This window comes from Pteronotus mesoamericanus, unplaced genomic scaffold (genome assembly GCF_021234165.1).
Source record: "Pteronotus mesoamericanus isolate MK-2021 breed Mesoamerican mustached bat unplaced genomic scaffold, CSHL_Meso_final contig_203, whole genome shotgun sequence".
Classification (NCBI taxonomy): Eukaryota; Metazoa; Chordata; class Mammalia; order Chiroptera; family Mormoopidae; genus Pteronotus; species Pteronotus mesoamericanus.
In genome coordinates, this window is record NW_026555087.1 from 122,450 (window position 1) to 141,855 (window position 19,406).

Here is a 19,406-nt window from a genome sequence, read left to right on the forward strand (position 1 = left end):
ACAGGACAACCCAGCAACTCCCACCTGCCCCCCCTGCCGTCGTGGCCCTGGCCCACAGGCCAGTCACCGTGGCAGCCCAGCCCCCTGTCCAGTCTGTTCAGCGACGCAGGCAGGCCCTGGGAAGGCCGCCACTAGATGCACGTGACCTCCCCCCGTGGGCAGCGCCCCTCGCTCTGACCAGTAGCCCAGTAGCCATCTGGGGCCTCTGGGGATCTGTAGTAGTTCAGAACCAATGAGGGTGACCGCCCCCGCCCCAAAACAAAGAGTGGGTGCTTCCTTTCCCAAAGGAGTCATCCCAAGAAATGGCTGCAGGTGGCCCTGGAGTGCTTGGAGGGGCCCGAGGTGTGGGATGGAATGGGTGAGGCTGGGCCTCTCCTTCATGGTGACCACACTGGTCTTCTGGACCCTGACCGTTAACTCCCGAGGAAGGTCCTAAGCACTAGTCAGTCCCCACAGGGTCCAGATGGCACACCTGTTCCAGACAAAGTACTCGGCGCTCTTCTACACACGCCTTTCTTGTGAGCTGGGGACCAACTTCTCGTGCTAGGCACAGGCTGGTGCCTGGGGCTGACCGCTGACCAAGGGGAGGCCCAGGGTCCTAGGTAGGCTCTCGGCCACAAAACAGGCCTCCTCCAGTTCTCCTCGCAGCCCCTTCGAAATTCAGTGCAAGACCTGCTCACTGGCTCTGGGCACAACGCTGAGGTTCTGTCACTTCCCAAAATGGTGCGTTCTCTAAATTTGTTCCAAAAAATACTTTATTTATTAAACAATATATCCGTAATCTATAACATGATCCAAAAATACAGATATACATCTTTACATTATTTAATAAAAAGATTTACAATATTATCTTTCCTTTACAAAGGAAACATAGATAATTCCTTGGAAATAAAATGTAACATTCATGTTAAAGCTGCTTCACCTTTTTGGATGAAATGTGGTAAACGTGAACACCACAAAACACATACGTAGGAAGAGACACTTCATAGGACCGTCTCCTGAACGAGCGCGTTTTTTAGACTTCCTGTTTGAAACACCGTCAGCGCAAGCAATGACAAGCGATCGCTGTTCACTCAACACCGAGGACACCTTAGCTCTGCAATGCCCACGAGAAGCGCCGAGATCCGGTGACGGCGCAGGCCCTGGCTGTGGCACGTGGATGCGTTATTGCTCGAGGCAGCCCCTGCCGAGGGCCGCCAGGGACAGGGCCGGAGACGGCGCCGCGTGGCCGTCTGGATCCGCACTGACACTTGGCTGGCTCCGAGCATCCCAGCAAACCTGCCCCCCGGCTCCTGGGACCCTGGCCAGTGCCGGTCTCCTGTCCACCTGCCCGGACGCCTGGCCTGCACTGTGGGGACAGTCACTCAGGCTGCAGCCCAGCCAACAGCTCCACCAGCCCAGCCAGAGACGCGGGGGCGCTCAGCTTAACAAAGTGTTAGTGCAGGTGCGTCCTGTCGGAGAACGAGGTCTCTCAAATTGCTAGCTGAGAACACAGCACTGAGAGCAAGGAAAATGGTTCTGCTTCTCCTCTGAACAAGATCCTGCTTCCCTCCCCAGTCACCTCCCAGCCACACCCTCACCTGTGGAGCCAGCCCAGGTCGGCCAAGCCCAAGGCCAGAGGTGGGGCCCGCAGGCACAGGACGGGGCCTGGGCAGAATCTCACCCCCAGGACGAGGGTGGCCAGGCCGTGGGGAGCAGAGCTGTGTGGTGCTCCCACCGTCCCCCCAGGACCAGAGCCGGGCCAGGTGGCATGGCGTCCTTCCCAGCCAGCCAGCCGCTCGGGCGCCTTCCCGACCCAGACGGTGCTGACAGCCAGGAACGGCGCCCGGCCCGGTCGCCATCCCACGACGCCCCAGGGCACCTTCCTCTCAGGCTCACGCTCCCCACTCTCGTCAGAGCTGTCTGCACATTATTTTGGTGATACTATCGTAACTGGCGAGAGTAAACACGAGACTGATAAGCACAGAAATTTTAAAAAGGGCGTCACGTGGGACGCTACACAGTGACGCAGGGTGACAAGGTCGAACTTGAAAGAAAAGCCTAAGACAGGAGTCGGCGGACTTTCCTGGGAAGCAAGCCGGCCTCAGGAAACCAGGTGACAATCAGAACCAGCGCGTGTCAACCTGCATCCACAAACACTGTGTTCCCACGGCAACAGCAGGCGTGTTCAGAGATGAAGTGCAAATATTAAATGAGCTTCTAGAGCATCCTCACAGGCTTACTGTTCTTACCTGTCCTCTCCACAGACACCGGTAAAGGGGTGAAGAAAAAACAGCCCCAACTGACTCCCCACAATCTTGAAACGCCCGTCACGTGAAGCTCAGGCACTAAACACAGGCGGCCTCACATGCCTGTGCACCCACCCCCTCCTGAGCGGCAGGGGGGCTTCAGTTCCGAGAGAGCGTAGGGCGGCTGCCGACCCCTCCCCTGACCGCCAGCCCGAGGCTGGAAGGGTCACGCAGGCTGAGGTGACCCGCCCGCAGTCACTGGGAAGCAAGTCCTGCTCCCTGAGGTCACTCCGGAGAAGTCAGCAGTCCGGACACGTCCCGTGCAGGCTGAGGCCACTGAGGATCGCAGGTTCCAGCTGGACCCCGGCTGCCCTCTCACAGTTTCTCCCACTGGCCGAATATTGACTCGCTTGCAGGGAGCGGCCGGTCTAGGATGCAGCTTTGCCGGTTCCGCTGCCCTATCCCCTCTCCTTGGTGAAATGCTGGGGGCTGGGAGAGGCCCTGGGAACAAGGCCATGGGAGGGGGCAGTGGGCCCCTCCAGGACCCTCTTGACAAGACGAGTCTTCTGATGCTGGGCGTTTCACACCTCGATTCTACCTCCTGGGGTTGTTTTCTGGCAAGAGGACCCCTGACTGGGCTGAGTTACGCGGGGCAGGTCCCGGAGAGTCCAGGGACCCTCACGAGTGGCTCTCAGAACACCAAAGGTACACGACGTCCCCAGCTAGGACCCGAAGGGCAGTTCAAAACTGGTTTGGTGAATGCTGAGTGAAGAGAAAGTACACACTAGTTTCCTAACTTCATTCCAGAACTGCTATTGTGGCACAAGAAATTCACAAATCACATCACATAATCGTAGTCCCTGGGACAAGCTGCTGACCAGGGAGAACAGAAACAGGGTCAAAATCGGCTCTTAGTAGACGACTCACTTCACACACAGACCCATGTCTTCATGCGACTACAGTTACTTCATCTTCACAGTAAAAACGTTCGGAATTCCCAGAGAAACAGAGCATCAGCCAGTCTGGGACGCTGTCCCTCATCTGCACTGGCCGTGGAAACCGACGACCCGCCTGCCATCCAGAGCGTTCCCTCCAGAGAGCAGAGCCTCAGGAGGGACCGGCAGCGCAGGGAAGGGCAGCGCACACCACGCGGGGCCGCTGGGCGAGGCATCCGCTGCCCCGCAGCTGCCAGTGTGTGCACGTGCGCCAGGAGGGCGCCTTCCAGCAACGCCCGCCAGACCACACTCGTGTGCACCCAGCATGGACGACGTGCACACGGGGGCTCTCGGGGGGCCCCCCCAGACAGCGGACCACGCAAGGCTCACGCCTCTAGCTGCACAGGGACGGCAGCGTCTGCTCCCGGCGGGCACGTCCCGCGGCACCCAGCACGCCGCACGCGCTCACCTACGGAGGCGCTCGGGCTCCCTGTGGGACTGCGGTGCTCAGTGCCAGGGCCTGTACAGAGTCATGAGGACCGAATCCTGTGGCAAGTCCCCGTAAGACCCCTCCGCTGTGCAAACAGGGCTCGGGGGTTCTCGTTGGTTTTAGGAAATATCCAGAATTACAACTGGCCATTGAGTTATTAAATATCATTGGAAACAAGGTAGTTTTAAGATGAAGATAAAATATTGCAACGTGAATGACGGAGTGTATCAACTCGCTCCTCTGTCCCCAGCGCCAGCCTCTGCCTTACTTCTTCTTCCTCCTCTCCTGGACACACCGCGGACAGAACCTGTGGCGAGAGAGGCACAGCCGGCCCTTTGCAGATTTCCACTGGAGCATCAGGAGGCCCAGACCCCGTCTTCCGGTGAAACAGCACCAGAAGAGAGACCCACACACACAGCGCGCGGCTCTCCGGCCAGAAGAACCTCCTAAGCGAGGCGCTCTATCTAGCAGGTCCGTTTTGACGTCGATGGATAAAATCATGCGGCAGAACTGCTTTCAGGCACGAGCACTCCTCTTGATCGAGCTAACGGGTCCCTGGAGGCCTGTGAGCGGCCCAGACTGCGGCCCGCCCTGCAGGCCGAGCACCTTCCGGAGCCTCAGACACGGGGCGCTCTCGTGGACCCCACAGCCACAGGGACACAAGGGACGTTTCTTGCCATTTTCCACCTCAGCTCCCGACCAGGAGGAGCTGATTCCCAGGGAGCGGAGCTCACCCGGGCCCCGTCCGTGGTGGGGAGGGGCCGTGGGGACGCCCCTGCCCGCCCCGCCCGTATACCTGCCCCCGGGCCCCGCCCCCGGCCCCTGCCCCTCGGCCCTGTCGGACCCGGGCCCCTGCCCCGGCCGAGTCCTGCAGACGCTGCGCCCAGCACCATGCTCTTGCCCAGGCACACCCACTGAGGGCACGGCAGCCCGCTCACACCTCATTGACAGGAAGGGGCCTGAACACTCGGGGACCCTCAAGGGGCCAGGAGCAGGACTGCGGGGCGGGGCCCCTCCCTGCTGCTGGCTTGGCTTGTCCTCCAGAGGGGGAGCTGCTTCCCAAGGGGCTGAACTCGTCCACCAGGAGCAGCCCACACAACCGAAGCCCAGCACACCCAGGCTCAAACCCTAACGCACACCCCCGCCCCTGCCCCCTACCCCTTCCGTTGGCTCAGGAGCCCCCACCACAGGCCGAGCCTGCCCCGGGAACCCCCTCCCTGGCCCAGTGGGCCGCCCAGATCTGCCAGGGCCGTGCCTGCAGCCAAAGGCCGCCGCCAGGGCTGCTGCCCCGCTTCGCAGACCCGCCAGTGCGTCCCGGGCCCGCGGAGCCTGCCCGGAAGATGGTCCAGACTGGAACCCCAAGCCCCGTGGCGCTGCCCCCTGCTGAGGCCCCGGGCGAGGCCGGCTATTCCCGGGGCTTCCTGCCGCTGCGCACACAGGCAAGCGGGGAGGGCGGCGCCTCCACGGCTTCAGCAGAGGAAGCAAAACCAGGTGTCGGTGTCGCTGACATCGCGGGGACAGCTGAGCGCCAGGACGCAGCGTGGGAGGCACTCAGCCCTGGGCACGGACACCCCGACCAGGCACCCACCCACCGGGCCGTCCGTTTACGGCTGCTCCCCGCACTCTGAACACTCCCCAGCGGAAAAGAGCCCCTCGCTTCTCATTTTTATTTAGGGTTCTCCCTGCGTCACTCAGAAAGGTCACGAAGCCTGTTCTGCTGAACAACCGAAATGTAGGTGCTGTGCCAGTGTAAGAAAAGGGGTCCCAGGTGCGGTGGACAGAAGGTGGCCCTCACCGACCTGGCGGGGACCAAGGACCAGTGTGCGGCAGAGCCGGGGCCCCGCAGCCACACCCAGCGCGCCGCCGGCCCCAGCAGCGGAAGTCAGGCCCGGCCACCCATCCCGCGCCGTTCTCGGGGTGCAGACAGAGCAGCGCCCCCTACTGACCATTTTCCTTTGGGCTTCGTGGTCAGGTCCACGCAGGCGAAATGGAACCACTCAATCGGACACTGCAAGGCGGGGGGGGAGCACAGTGAGCCTGCTCGTGCCAGACACAGAGATGGCCACCCGCCCCCGCCCCGCCCGGGTCCCACGTGGGACACCGCCCGCCTCCCGCCTCCAGGACCTGCGCCCCGTGCCCCACACTCACGTCCGGGTTGTCGCAGCCGATCATCTCCCCGTAGGACACCTGGTGGCAGAGGCAGTAGGTGGGCTCGTTGGGGTCCACGGGCATGTCCAGCACGTCGGAGGGGTGCACAGACAGGACGGTGTCGCTGAACTCCGACCTGCAGGACAGGGCAGCGCTGAGCGGTAGGTGGGCAGGCCCCTTGGCCCCCGTGGTGCCGGACAAGGGGCGGGGACAAGGCGCCGAGACCCACGACGGGACGAGCTCCCCTGCCTGGCCCGGGCCCAGGCCCCCTCGGGGGCACGAAGCCGCCATCTCGCCCCGGCCCGGGGCGGCCCCTGAGGACCCTGCCGGGCCCCACCCCAGCCAGGCCGGGGGTCTGAACGGGCCTGCCCGCAGCAGCCCTCTCCCAGGCCCTCCCACGAGAATGGCTGACACACGCCCAGCCGCACCCCAAGCGCCTTCTTCCCCCCAAAACCCGGGAAACCTGCCTGCGCCCCTCGCCCTCTCAGGAGATCCAGCCCTTGGGAGCCCCCGCCCACCCGGCGGCCCACCCATCCGCAGGGATGCTTCCGACCGCCCACCGGGAGCAGGCCTGGCCCTGTCCGCCCGCTCCCCTCCAGCCGCTGACCGCAGCCCCACCAGCGCCTGCCGTGCCTCTCCTCCCTCCACCGCCGCCCACAGCTCCGCAGCAGGGCGGCTGGGACCGACGTCCGCCCGTCACAGGGAGGGGACTGGGCATCTACTCTTAATGGGCGTCAGCATTTTTGAGACAAAGCTGCTGCCGCAGGCCACACAGAGAGCGCGCTCCCTGCTGCAAGCACTGCTCCGCCCGGGAGCAGCCAGGCAGGCGAGCGCACAGACGCTCCCAGGGCAGCGGCCAAGGCGGGGCTGGGCAACGGAGGTGGCCAGGACAGTGCCCGTGTCACCAGCAGGGGACACGAGGAGTCTGCTTCCCACAGGGCATCACCCCTCACCTGTTCCTGTCTAGGAAGGTCCTGCACCTCTGCGGTCACACGCCAGGCCCCACATTTGTCCCTGGCCGACAGGCGGCCCCCACAGCCGCCACACGGGCAGCACCCACCCAGCGTCCGGGCCGCTCTGGGCTCCGGGCCGGCTGAGGCTCCGCCCCATGCCGTGCATCTGGGAAGAGACAGGGTTTTCCCTTTCTACCTGAAAACCACAAAGGTCACGAGCACTCACTCCTCCGGCTACACCGAAACCTCCATTTGCCACGGTGGCGCCGGCACTGTGTCAACCGCCTGCTGGTTCTGTCCGGCCCCAGCTGCCCACCCTGAGGAACCACGGGCTCCCCGCCCGGGGCGCTCTCCACGCTTCCGCACCGACTGTGCGAGCCGCCCCCGGGCCTGCCGCCGGTGCGCAAGGGCACCGGCCCGACCGGGCAGCAGCAGGACTGGCCGGGGGTAGGGGCCACCCAGCCAGGACACCATGCAGCCAGCGAGCAGGCCTGAGAGTCCTCCCGAGCCCCTTCCCGTCCAGTCTCTGCGGAGGGGCCTGGGCGGGGAGCCACGCACGCTGCCCCGGAGACGCGCTGGGGCCTGCCAAGCCCGCCCCGTCCGGGGGCTCGCTCTGGCCCGAGGGTCCCAGGGCACCCTCCGAGCGAACGCCCTGGATGCAGGACGCCCCTCCTCTGGCTCTGCGGGCCTGCCTGCACACCCAGGCTTTGGGACTCGGAGCGGCCAGAGGACCCGCGCCGTGCCCACACGCAGCCCCCGCTTCCCCAGGAGACGGCACTGGCTGGGGGGCCCCCGGCGGCGGTGGCGGTGGCGGCGCAGCCTCAGCTCGCAGGACCCCGGCGGGAAACAAGGGCATCTGCGAGCCCGGGGACGCGCCGCTCTCGGGACGCCCGCCCCTCCCACGGGCGCCTGTCCGAGCGCCCCCGAGGGGAGACAGAGCCCGTGGCACCCACGGCACTCGGAAGCCACGGCCTCGCCCAAGAGGAGGCTGCTCAGCGGCTGTGCCAGCGAGGACACAGGGAGGGGTGCGCGTGCTAGACCCGCAGGGACAGGGCGGGCCCCCAGGGCCCCTCGCGGGACCCCGTCCTCGGAGCCATGACACGCTTGCCTGCCGCCCCAGGCAGCCCCGGGCCGAGCCGGGCGCCTTCCCTCAAGACGCCCACGCTGACCCCGCGCGCCGGCTCGGGCATCGGGGCCACGCCTGGGGCGGCCCTCAGCACTGTCGCGCGCCCGCACGTCCGCCGCCTCCCGGGCCTGTGCCGACCCCCACAAAGTGAGCCGGCCACAGCCCCTCCCCAGGGAGGCGCGGAGGGAACGGCCCCACGGAGAGGCGCCCGGTCCAGCCCGACCCCCGGGGCCCCCGCAGACGTCTCTCCTGCGCTGTCCCTAGCTGTCTCCAACCGTCAGCGCGGGGGTGCCCGCCTCTTTGGCGCCACCCGATGGCCGCCGCCACCGCGCACGCGGTCGTGGCTCTGCAGAAGCAGCTGCGTGCCGGGCCCCCACTGCGCCAACGGACGTCCCCGGTGCACGCTCTTAGGCAGCTCCCAGTGCGCCGGCCGCTGGGGGCCGGTCCCTCCACGGGCCCTCGGGTGACAAACGCAGACGGGAGCCCCTACACATCCCCAGGGAAGGCACGGGGCACCTTCCGTGTCTGCGTCGCTGCTGCCGCTGCAAACGGAAAAAACCAACCAACTGCCGGAACCAAAGGTGAAATCAGTGGGACTCTGAGGGGTGACTGGGCTGGAGGCCCCGGGGCCCAGGCAAGGGCAGCAGCCACCCACACGGCAGGACCCGCCACAGGCGGGAGCGGTGACCAGTCCATTTACTGAACCGGGGACCATGCAGAGCCGCTCACCGGTGGGAAGGCGGAGCCACGACAGGGGTCGCGTCCCGGGGAAGCCGAGCGGGCGGACGGGAGGCGAGGAGGCCAGCAGAACTGAGCAGCCAAGCGCCGCGGGCCCTCCAGGCAGCTTTTCCGGAGGCAAAACACACCCCCACCTCCTCCAGCGCGAGCCCCAAGGGCCTCGCCTCAGACCCGGACACAGAGAGGGCTGGGCAGCCCGCCACCCCCTGTGCCCGCCAGGCCCCTTCCTGCCTCAAGTCAGAGGGACAGAGAAAACCAGGCGACGGGAAGGGGGCGGGAGAGCACGACTGAGGCCCAGCGCGGAGCCGGCGGGCGGGCGCAGGCGCAGAGACCAGGGCGTTCGCGGCCGCAGACGAGGCCTTGAAGGGGCCGTGAGAAAGTATGAGTGCAACGATGCACATCTGGAGACTTCTCAAAGTCCATCCAGAAATCTAACCAAAATCTATCCGAAAACAGGATCGTGTCCTGCCAGACCTACGAAACCGTGGCTTCCAGAGGCACACACACAGACCGTGCGTTTCCCGTCAGAGGTCAAGCTGAACTCCCTGGAGCGTGAGGAGGACACGTGGTCTGACTCCAGGCTCTGGGAAACCCTCCCGCGCACAGTCCCTCTGTGGAGAGCAGAGAGGGACGGAGGGAAACTCCACACTCAGGAGGCCTAATGGACTCGCCTGAAAAAAGGAGAGAAAACGTCCTCTCCTTCTGACCATGACCCAGGAACAGGCACTGGCCCTCCCTCCTCCTGGGAGCGGCCAGAAACCAGACAGAACGCACAGAGCAGCTGCTTCCAGATGCCGGACAAACAGCGGGCGCACAGCACCGCCATCCCCGGAGGCGGGCAAGCGGGGCACGGGCCCCACCGGTCTCAGCTTCCTGCCCGCCGGCATGTCCCGCTCTGCAGCCCCCACAGCGGACGGCCAGGCAGCGCAGCAGAACCAGGAGAAAAGCCAAAGCCCGGGGGGCCGAGCTGCTGGACCGCGGGCGCCGGGGGCCGGCCAGCAGGAGCAAGAGGGAACACACTCCAGAAACCTGCAAAGAAACCTTTCCCGAGTTGCTCGCTAAAATCTAAGCTCTCTGTGCACAGGCTGAGTCCCCGAGGCCAGGCAGAGAGCACGGGGCCCCGGGGAGCCAACAACGCCCAGCACTCGCCGGCAGCGCAGCGCTCACACCCGACCCGCCTGGAGGGAGAGACCCGGCCACACCAAGGGCGCTCGGAAGAGGGCCGCACCCGGCCGAGGGCCCCACCAACCCTCAAGCCAAGGCCGCCCTCACCGGGGCTGGCAAGCACAGCCGGCAGCGGGCGGCCTGTTTCTGTGAATGAAGCGCCTCTGAGACAGTGTGAGGTGACCAGCACAGCGGGGCGGTCACGTTAGCGATACGGCCGGGGAGCCTGAAATAGGCACTTCTGGCCTTTTAAGAAGAAATATTTTATGAAATTTAAAAACAAGCCTACAAAAGGTAAAGTAAGATCTACGGACAATTAACTACTGACCAAAATTTTTAAAACTGAAAAAAAGCCCTTCCAGGCGGCTCGGCCGCTGGGGTCCCGCCCCAGTCAGGCCCGACACAGGAGGCAGCTGATCGATGCTTCTCTCTCCCCTCCCCCACCTTCCTCTCTCAATCAATAAAAACATCCTCGAGGGAAGACTAAAAAAATAACAACAACAAAACAATTACAAAACATCCGAGCCCTGACGGTGTAGCTCAGCGGACGGAGCGCCGGCCGCAAGGTCATGGCTGGATCCCCATCAGGCCGCATCCTGGGCTGCGGGCCAGGCCCCCAGTTTGGGGCGCGCGAGAGGCAGCCGACGGCTGTTTCTCTCGCACGTTGATGTTTCTCTCCCTCTCTTCCTCCCTCCTTTCACCTCTAAAAATAAATTTTAAAAATATTTTTAAAAACGTCAACACCCATGAAAGGAACACAACAAAATCCAGGTATTCAGCAACATAAACCCCACGCTCTCCAGCGTCCCTTCAAAAGCGACTCGCCGTGTGCCCTCAGCACGTGGCTCGCGGCTCGCCGGAAGGCGGGGTTCCACCCCCAGTCGGGAGGTGCGTGAGCAACCAGTATTTTTTCTCTCACATCGATGGTCCCTCCTCTCTTCCTCCCTCTCTATCCAAAAGCAATTTTAAAAAAACAAAATGTCCTCAGGTAAGGAATAAAAAAGAAAATCTTTTTAAATTACTAGACATGTGAAAAAACCGGACAATGTAACTTACAACCAAGAGAAAACTCAGTCAACAGAAAGAGGCCCGAGGAGCTCATCCAAGTCACATGCATCACACACGTACAGCTTCCTGCGTTTAACTCTTACCTTCACAAAGCGGTGAAAAAAAAAAGGAAGCAGACTTGGAAATGACATAGGATCAGAGGTTCTTAAAATGCCATTGTGAATACTTAGGTTCAAAGATATCAAGAAAAATATAAATGTGATAAGAGAAACAGGAGGTACAAAAAAGAAACAAAATCAATTTCTTGGAAAGAAAATCCCTTAAAGGAATGATTCACTAAAGGAGACTAAGGTTAAATTAGACACCAAGGAAAAAAAAACTTTTAAGACAAAGTAATAGAAATTATCCAAACTGAGAACGGAATGGAAACACAGATAAAAAAAATAAGCAGAACCTCAGTGATCTGTGGGAAAATACCAAGCTAATGAACATACACGAAACTGGGGACACATAGAAAGGAAAAAGCAGAGAAAAATATTTGAAGACCTGCCTGAAAATTTTCCCAATGACACAAATTAGAAATCAACAGTTCCAAAAAGCTCAGTAAGCTTTAAGTAGAATATACACAAAAAGTCCACGCCAGGACACATCATAATTAAGTTGTTAAAAATCAAGTTGCTACCTGCCCAGGTAGCTGGGGGGGGGGTTAGTGTGCTGTTCCAATATGACCAGGTTGCGGGTTCAATCCCCAGTCAGGGCACATACAAGAATCAACCACTGAATGCGTAAATAAGCGGAACAACAAATCTCGGTTTCTCCCCCCACGCCCACTCTTCCTCTCTAAAATTTACACACACACACACAAAAAGGCCCTGGCTGGTGCGACTCCGTGGACTGAGCGTCGGCCTGCAAACCAAGGGGTCGCTGGTTCAATTCCCAGTCGGGGCCCAGGTCCCCAGCAGGGGGCGCATGAGAGGCAACCACGCCTGGACGTTTCTCTCCCTCTCTTTCTCCCTCCCTTCCCTTCTCTAAGTATAAATAAAATCTTTTAAAAAAGAGAGACCTACTTTAAATACAAAAAGATGTTGGCAGTAAAAGAATGAAGAAGGAAATACACACCATGCAAAAACTCTCCAGAAGCTGCTGGGGGCACTATACTGTCGGACACAGCAGACCTCGAAACAAAGAACATTACAGAGAAGGGAGGGAGGGAGGCAATTATTATTTTTTTAAATAAACACACTTGTAGAACCAAATAACAGAGCTTTAAAACACCTGAAGCAGCAACTGACACAACTGACTAAAAGAAAAGCAGGCAGACCCATGCTCGGAGCGGCGGATTTCAGCACCCCTGCCCCCAACCGCCGACAGGGCCGCACCGGGCGTCCGCGGGAGCGCAGAGGACCCTCACCGCGGACCGAGACATCAAGCTGGCATTTGTAGAACACTCCACCCAACAGCAGCAAAATACAAATTCTTCTCAAATGCGTACAGAACATTCAGCAAGACAGACCATAAACCGCATCACAAGTCTCCATCGATGGTAGAGGATTTCAACTACAGAATGTTCTCTGATCATAACAAAATTAAAATAGAAATTGAAATCAGAAAGTTATGTGAAAAACCCCAAATTACATGGAAACTGAGAGACCCACTTATATATAAACTATGGGTCAAAGAAAAACCACCAAGGAAATTTTTAAATATTCTAATAGAATAAAAAAGAACACATCAAAGTGTGTAGGATGTAGCTAAAACCAGAATTAGAAGAAAATTTACAGCTTTAAATACTTGCTAGAAAAGGGAGACATGAAAATCAGTGATCTATGCTACTTCTACTTAAAAAGCTGGAAAAGCAAAGCAAAGTAAATCCAAGTAAAGTAGTAGGAAGGAAATAAAAAAAATCAGAGCAGAAATAAATGCCCCAGAAAACAGAGGGAGAGAAGACACCAATGAAACCGAAAGCCAGGTCTCTGAAGCAGTCAAGGCAAAAGGAGAAAAGACGTAAACTTCCAGTGCCAGATCCTGTGCAGGTGCCACAGCGTCAGAGGGATCGTGGGACGTTATAAACGACCTGATGTCACTAAACCACGCAACTCACGTGAAACAGCAAATCTCTGAAAGACACATCACGGAAACTGACTCAAGAAAAAGGAAGCCCGAACCTTCCCTTAACACTAGAGAAACCGACTACAGCGTCGAACCGTGCGCTTGAAGCGAGAGCACCTTCCTGCACCCAAGTCCTTCCGCAACGAAACCCCCTCGACGGCTGGTGCCCAGGGGAGCGTCGGGCGCACACTGCGCTGGCCCGGGCGGAGGGCGGAGGGCGGAGGGCGCAGGGCGGAGGGCGCGGCCCCAACGGCAGGTCGCAGGTCGGGGGCTCCTGCAGCTGCCGGTGCCTGTCAGGCCCCTGCGACAGGACATGCCTCTCATAGCAATTCATGAAAAGGCACGCGTGTTCTGCCGTGTTCCGCGTGCCTGCATTGCTTCACAACAAACACAGAGGCTGGCACATGGGTGTCTTTAAAAAATGACAGTTTAAATACTAGGTTTAATAACCAAAACTTCTCCCTTTTTTGTCAAGATTCTGGCCTCTCCGGGTAACCGTCAGAATCATCGCCACAGGGCCAGCTGGCATCTCACCACGTTCCCTGCCGTCTGAACAGCACTTCTGAGAAGCAACGGGCCGCAGGGGGGCGGGGCGGGGGGAGAGGGCTCAAATGGGTCTCAGGGTCAACTTACATGACGAGTGCTTCACCAGCGCCTGCCCGCCTGCCCACCGCCACGGCGGCGTGAGGGCCGACCGACCCACCCACAGAAAGCTACCGCCGCCCGGGGCCTGTGAGCGCTCCCCTGCTGGTGTTTGGATCTGGCAGGTTCCAATGGCGCAGTTTACGGAGAAAGACAAAAGAGAAGGCCTCTCACCCTCCTTTGTGCTTCTTCTTCTTCGGAGTGTCCTCCTCTGAGGCCCTCCGGCCTCGGCCCCGGGAGCCCCTCTTCTCCTTCTGGCTCCGACCCTCTGAAAGGCAGGGAAGGCCCCGTCACCCTCGCAGCCTTCACTGGGCAGGACGCGCTTCACCCAAGCACGACGTTTACCGTCGGCTTCCTGGCGCATTTGTCGCGGTGAGAAGTAACAGAATAAAGAGAAACGGACAGACTTGCTTTTTAGCCCGCGTCCTCCGGAGCCCTCAAAGTCGCTGCCCTCCAGCTTGTCCTTCAGGTCTGCTTCGAAGCGTGCCAGGTCCGCGTCGAGCCTCCGGATGTGCTTGTCCACCTGCACAGGAGGACCTCGCCCGTCGCGTGGAACACGGACACGCGCACAGCTGCAGCCGGCCGCGCCGCGCGAGCCTCGCCCGGAGCCTCCCACTCACACGGCTCGCCAAGGTGAGGCCACCGTGCCCCCGCGTGCGAGAGGGTCGCCTCGGACGCCCCATCCGCACAAGCCGTGCTCGGGAAAAGCCACGGCTGGCAGGACCAGGACAAAGAACCGGGACAGGCAATGGACTGGGGTGGGGACACTGAGACCGAGCCCTGACTTAAAAACCTGAGGAATGTAGAGGTTCTTAAACCGAGTAACAAAAAAAGGAAAACCAGCCCGAGCTGCCGTGGCTCGGCTGGTCGGAGCTTTGTCCCTGGAACGAGGGGCAGCCCGTGGGTAGTGTCTCTCACGTCGATGTTTCTCTCCCTCTCTCCCTCCCTTCCCCTCTCTGAGCATGTTCTTGGGACAGAATTAAAAGAAGTAAATAAAAAGGATGGTGTCCCCAAGCAAAGGAATAAGCCACAGGGCAGAGAAAACGCGACGCAGCCACGGCCCCGGGCGACGCCAGCCCCGCCGCCTCACCATCTCGTAGGTCTGCATGGCCAGCTGCACCTTGTCGTCGCTGTACTCCTTGCACTTGCTGTAGGCGCTCTGGATCTTCTGCAGGTGCTGCACCCGCTGCTCTGCGGACAGGCTCTTCACCGTGGAGATGTACTCCGCGGCCAGGAGGTCGATCTCCGCTTTCTTATCTGAGAGAGAAAAGGGGGAAGCTCCAGGCGCCAGGACACGCTCACCGGGCCGTCGACAAGTGAAGCCTGGCAACGCCGAGTCCTGGCCAAGCGACCGACGCGCGCCCCGCAGCGCAGGGGTGGGGATGCGCGGGCACAGCCCTCCGCTCGGCGCCACAGGCCAGGGGCGTCCCGGAGCTGGGGGGACACGCTGGCCCGGACAAGTGCCCGGGCCGCCCCGCGGATGCCTGCTGTCCTGGGAGCACGCGTGGCGCCCACTCTGACTCTCAGTGGTCCCTGTGTGAGCACGGGAGTGTGCGCTTGCCTTCGGTCCCCCCTAAATATCCAGATGCCAGGACATACACAGGGAAACATCCGTAACTGCCCAGATGTCCAATTCCCCCTTGAACAGATAAATGAGCTGTGGTCCAGCAACACAAAGAACCAGCTGCCCCTGCACAGAACAGCATCAATTAATCCACACAAGGAACGCGCAAAGGAGGACACCTGTGTGGGTCACCAACATCAAAGCGGGGCAGATGCAGCTTTAACTCAGGCTCAGAGGCAAGGAAAGGCCTGCTGCAGGTGGGACTCCGCGTGGCAGCCCAGGGGAAGGCGGCCCAGGTCCTGGGCACCAGAGGCTCCGCCCCCCATGGAGCGTGTCACCGGGTCATGAGTTACAAACGTGTGCGCTTATTTCTGAATACAAATCTGTATTTCACAATAAAATATGTCTCTGTATTCACTAGGCAGGATGCCGTGCCTCAGTGAAAAACCACAACTGCTCCAAGAAAACAGAATGAAAACGTGAAAATCACCCACACCGGAGCTCACCGTCCCGCAAAGTGAGACCTCAGGGGTAAAGACAGCCTAAACGTCCCATACAGGACACGTACAGAGAACAAGGAATCCGAACAGCCCCAGACTTCTCAACAGCAACATGGAAGCCCGGAGCTGGGCAGCAAGGCCTGCCGCGTGCTGGGGACACGGCCGTCAACCCGGAAGGCTACACCCAGACCAGGAGTTGACTGTGAGGCCGGAACAAACACGTTTTCAGACACACAATGTTAGAAGAAATTTACCGTCCCGAGTCCCCCTTTCCAGGAAGCTACCGGGGGAAAGGCTCCTCCAAAACATGGGGTTAGATCAAGAGAGAGGATGTTTACGACCCAGAAATCGGGGTCCCAACCGAAGAGGAGCGAAAGGAGAGCCAAGGAAAACCCAGCGCCCGCCGGGGTAGCAGGCCTGGACAGCACCGGCTGCTGGGCCCGCAGGGCGGCGGGGTCTGCAGACGGGTCAGCACAGAGCAGGCCGAGCCGGAGCAGAGCCTGGTGCAGCAGACACACCGAAAACGCGGAGAGTGGGAAAGAGCACCAACAGTCCAAGTTACCCGGGACTCCAAGAAAAGCTCAGCTGTTCCAAATAAGGTCGTGTAAGCCCAGCGTGGGGTGTGGCTGAGGCGCACACGCCCTACAGAGCAGTGCCGGTGCCCATCACAGGCCTGCACAGGCCACGGCACCCAGGGCGTGGGGGGCGGTGCGTGAGCTGGGGGTGCAGCTGGAGAGGTAACGCCTCATAGGGACTGAACAGATAAAGCCCAAAGCTGAAGGGGGAGAAAATAAGAAACAGCAGCAAAATGCAATGCTTAGAAATGGGAAGTTAAATACTAAGAGTAAAAAGTACTATCTAACTTTCTAAACTATGCATACAGAGTTTGAAATTAGGGAGCCTTTTAAAAGAAAGAAGAGGCAACAGACATCTTGACTGTAAGGAGAGGATGACACGTAGAGATGTGGCTGGGGAGGAGGAAGAACCCAAGGGTCAGCAGACGCTGAGACGCCATCCGAGCCCCAGCCTAGGCTGGGCCCAGTGCCACGCTGGGGTCCTGGTGCCTCCTTTCCTCGGCTGCACCGAAGGCCTGAGCCCACCTTCTGTCCTCTGGTCCAGCTCTCGCATCAGCTGGAAATTCCTCTGAAGTTCACAAGGAAGGTTCTCGATACCTGAAACACAGGGACATGGATTTCTTAGTAGGAGCCCACAAAGCTGCCTACTAGGCTGGAAACCTAAAGCCTACAGATAATAAGCCCACTTTCTCTTCTCTTTCTGTTGGGGTTTCGAGAGAAACAAGCGAGGACCGAACAAGCAATAGCAGGCTGACACACTTCAGGAGCTGCCAGAAGCAACTGGCTCTGGAGACTTAGAACTGGAGGCTGGACTCAGAGGTGAGCTCAGAAACGAGCTGCGGGCGTGAGCAGGGCCGACAGCTGCGTGCCGCTCCCCCCGCCCCTCCCGCGTAGGCCGCCCGCCACAGCCAGCCAGTCCGAACCCTGGGCCCTCTGACCCTCCCCCACCCCACTCTGAGACCCAGGCCCCGGGGCAGTGCAGACCAGCACTGCGGCGAGAGCTTTAAGCAAGGGTGCAAAGTGCTCTCTGAGCCGCCCCAAAATGCAGGCCCTGAGCACGCGCCATGGGTTCGTGCCACCACGGCACCGACCTCCTACTGCCATGCCAGGTTAATGCGTTTGCAAGCCAGGCTGGCGCTTGCAGGTGCAGGGCCCCAGCCCATGCTGCTGGCCTGTCTGCATTGCCACCCCCCAGTCTCGGCCAGCCTCCCGCGCACCGGCTCGGCCAGAGCAGGCCCTGACTGGGCTCCTGAGTCCGGTCACGGCCCCCCACTCCCCTCTCCCCATGTGCCGGTGATTTTTTCAGGAGCTCGGCTACCCTTTCAGAGCTGCTGCCCAAAGCCCCAGGGCTCCCGCTCCTCAGAGAGCCGCAGGCTCTCCAGCCCTGGGGGGGTTCTCCATGGCCTTTAAGCCTCTGTGAACTTTAAGACCCATCTGCCCATGTGATAGCGAGTTCCAGGAAGATGGGGATCGTGTCTGCTTTGCTGGAACACAGGAGGTGCTCAAGGAGCAAGCAGCTGCCTCCACTCCCGAACCTTGACACGCACCTTCCTCACACCCTCCCACGGGGCCCGCTGGGCGGGCAGCTGGACAAAGACGGGCAAGCCCCCTGCTCTCCAGCAGACAGACCCCTGGGCACCGACTGCTCAGAGACGAGGGGGAAGGGCTCCCCTCCACGCACTCTCCCACCAGACTGGTGCTGAGAATGCGCCAGGAGAACAGAACAAATGGCCCGGACTGGGAACCCCCCTGGGGGGAGCTGGTACCCACTGTCTCCCCCAGAGCAGGACTCACTCCCTCCTCAGCAGCCTCAGGTGGGGCACCCAGGCCCGAGTGACCGGGAATAGCGTCAGTGCAGTACAGGAGCCAGACCCAAAATGTGCGTGACCTTGACAAGGTCCTCAGCCTCAGGAAAGGTCCATCCTGAGCTACAGGTAGACAGAAGGACGCCTGCTGGCGAAGCCTCAGGGACTTGGCCCCTGGGCACCTGAGTCAGTCCGGGAAGCACCCTCGCGGAAAGGCCGGCTCCCCGGGAGGCCATCCGCTCCAGGACCACCGCCCCATCTTCCAGATGCACGGGTTCAGGCACGGCGCCCGGAAGCAACTCCAGGGACCCCAGGCCCGGAGCCCCTAGGTCAGTCCCAGCGTCCAAGGGAGTCAGGACTCAACCACTTTCTTGGCCTTGAGTGGTGGGAGCCAGGCCCGAAGCCGGTAAGGACGAGGCCTGAGACCCAGAAGGCAGAGGGGCGGGGCCCAATCAAGGGAGTGGGGAGGTGCCTGCACGGGCCGCCCCCCCCGATGAGGGCGGGGCCTAACGGGGCGGGGCCTAACGGGGCGAGGCCTCTCGGAGGGGCGGGGCCTATGGGGAGAAGGCGGGATCTGGAAGGGGAGCCTGGCCAGGGGGCGGGGCCTAATGGGGCGAGGCCTACCGGAGGGCGGGGCCTGCTTGGTGAGGGCGGGGCCTCCAGGGAGAGCCCGGCCCAGCCGTACTCTGGCCCCGCCCCGCCGTGACGCACCTAGAATTGGCGCGGCCTGGACCGCGGACCCAGTCCCACTGCCCCGCGCGCGCCCCACCCTCGTACCCGCCCCGCCTCGCGCGCGCCCCCGCCGCCCCCGGGCCACCATGCAGACCTCACGAACCCTGCGGCCCGCGCCCGGGTCCTGGTGTGCGAGGCGTAAATTGCGGGGAAGGGCCCGCGCGGGCGGCGGCCCGAGGGACACGGGGGGCACTTACTGTCCAGGTAGTGCTCCAAGTACATGGCGGTCGCCATCTTCGTCCGCGGCCGCGCTCTGGATCTGCGCGGGCGGGCGGAGCAGCGAGAGATGGAGGGCGGAGCCGGTGCGTTCACTATTAATGAGCCGCGCGCGCGGATTGGCCTGCAGGCAGGGCCGTCGCCGGCCGGGTCCGCCCCCTGGCTTCCGGTCGGCGGGGTGCGTTTGCAGTGGCGCGGGAGTTGGTTCCGAGCCGCAGGGAAGTCCCTGCAGGGTAGTGTAGGCGAGGGCGCGGGGGATCCTAATTCCCTGGACGCCTTTTCGGCGTCGGTGGCACCGACACTGGGCCCGGGGCTCCCACCGCCCGCTCTCGTGTACGGTTTGGCGCTGAGCAGGTGCCTGCGAGGAGTGACGTGGTCCCGCGGCTGAAAGGGCCTCCGGAGTGCACTGGGTGCGGGCAGAAAAACGGGGTGACGGGGTCAGCACGTGTCTATGGAGATTGAGGAGGTGCTGG

At 61.2% G+C, this 19,406-nt stretch overlaps 1 protein-coding gene across 3 annotated transcripts; it reads right to left on the reverse strand.

Moving 5' to 3' along the window:
• Window positions 1-845: 845 nt before the first annotated feature.
• Window positions 846-18,986, reverse strand: ING5 (inhibitor of growth family member 5). Of its 3 annotated transcripts, XM_054570391.1 has the most exons (8): window positions 18,915-18,986; window positions 16,706-16,777; window positions 14,632-14,798; window positions 13,953-14,064; window positions 13,716-13,809; window positions 5,802-5,937; window positions 5,600-5,661; window positions 846-3,960 (listed from the first exon to the last, which is right to left on the reverse strand). In XM_054570391.1, exons 1-8 carry the CDS (start codon window positions 18,949-18,951, stop codon window positions 3,918-3,920), a joined length of 723 nt encoding a protein of 240 aa, XP_054426366.1. In that variant the 5' UTR covers window positions 18,952-18,986; the 3' UTR covers window positions 846-3,917. The 3 variants fall into 3 exon arrangements, with proteins under 3 accessions (XP_054426366.1, XP_054426365.1, XP_054426363.1); XM_054570390.1 differs by lacking the exon at window positions 5,600-5,661; XM_054570388.1 differs by lacking the exon at window positions 846-3,960 and having other exon boundaries at window positions 5,293-5,661.
• Between the last annotated feature and the right edge of the window lie 420 nt (window positions 18,987-19,406).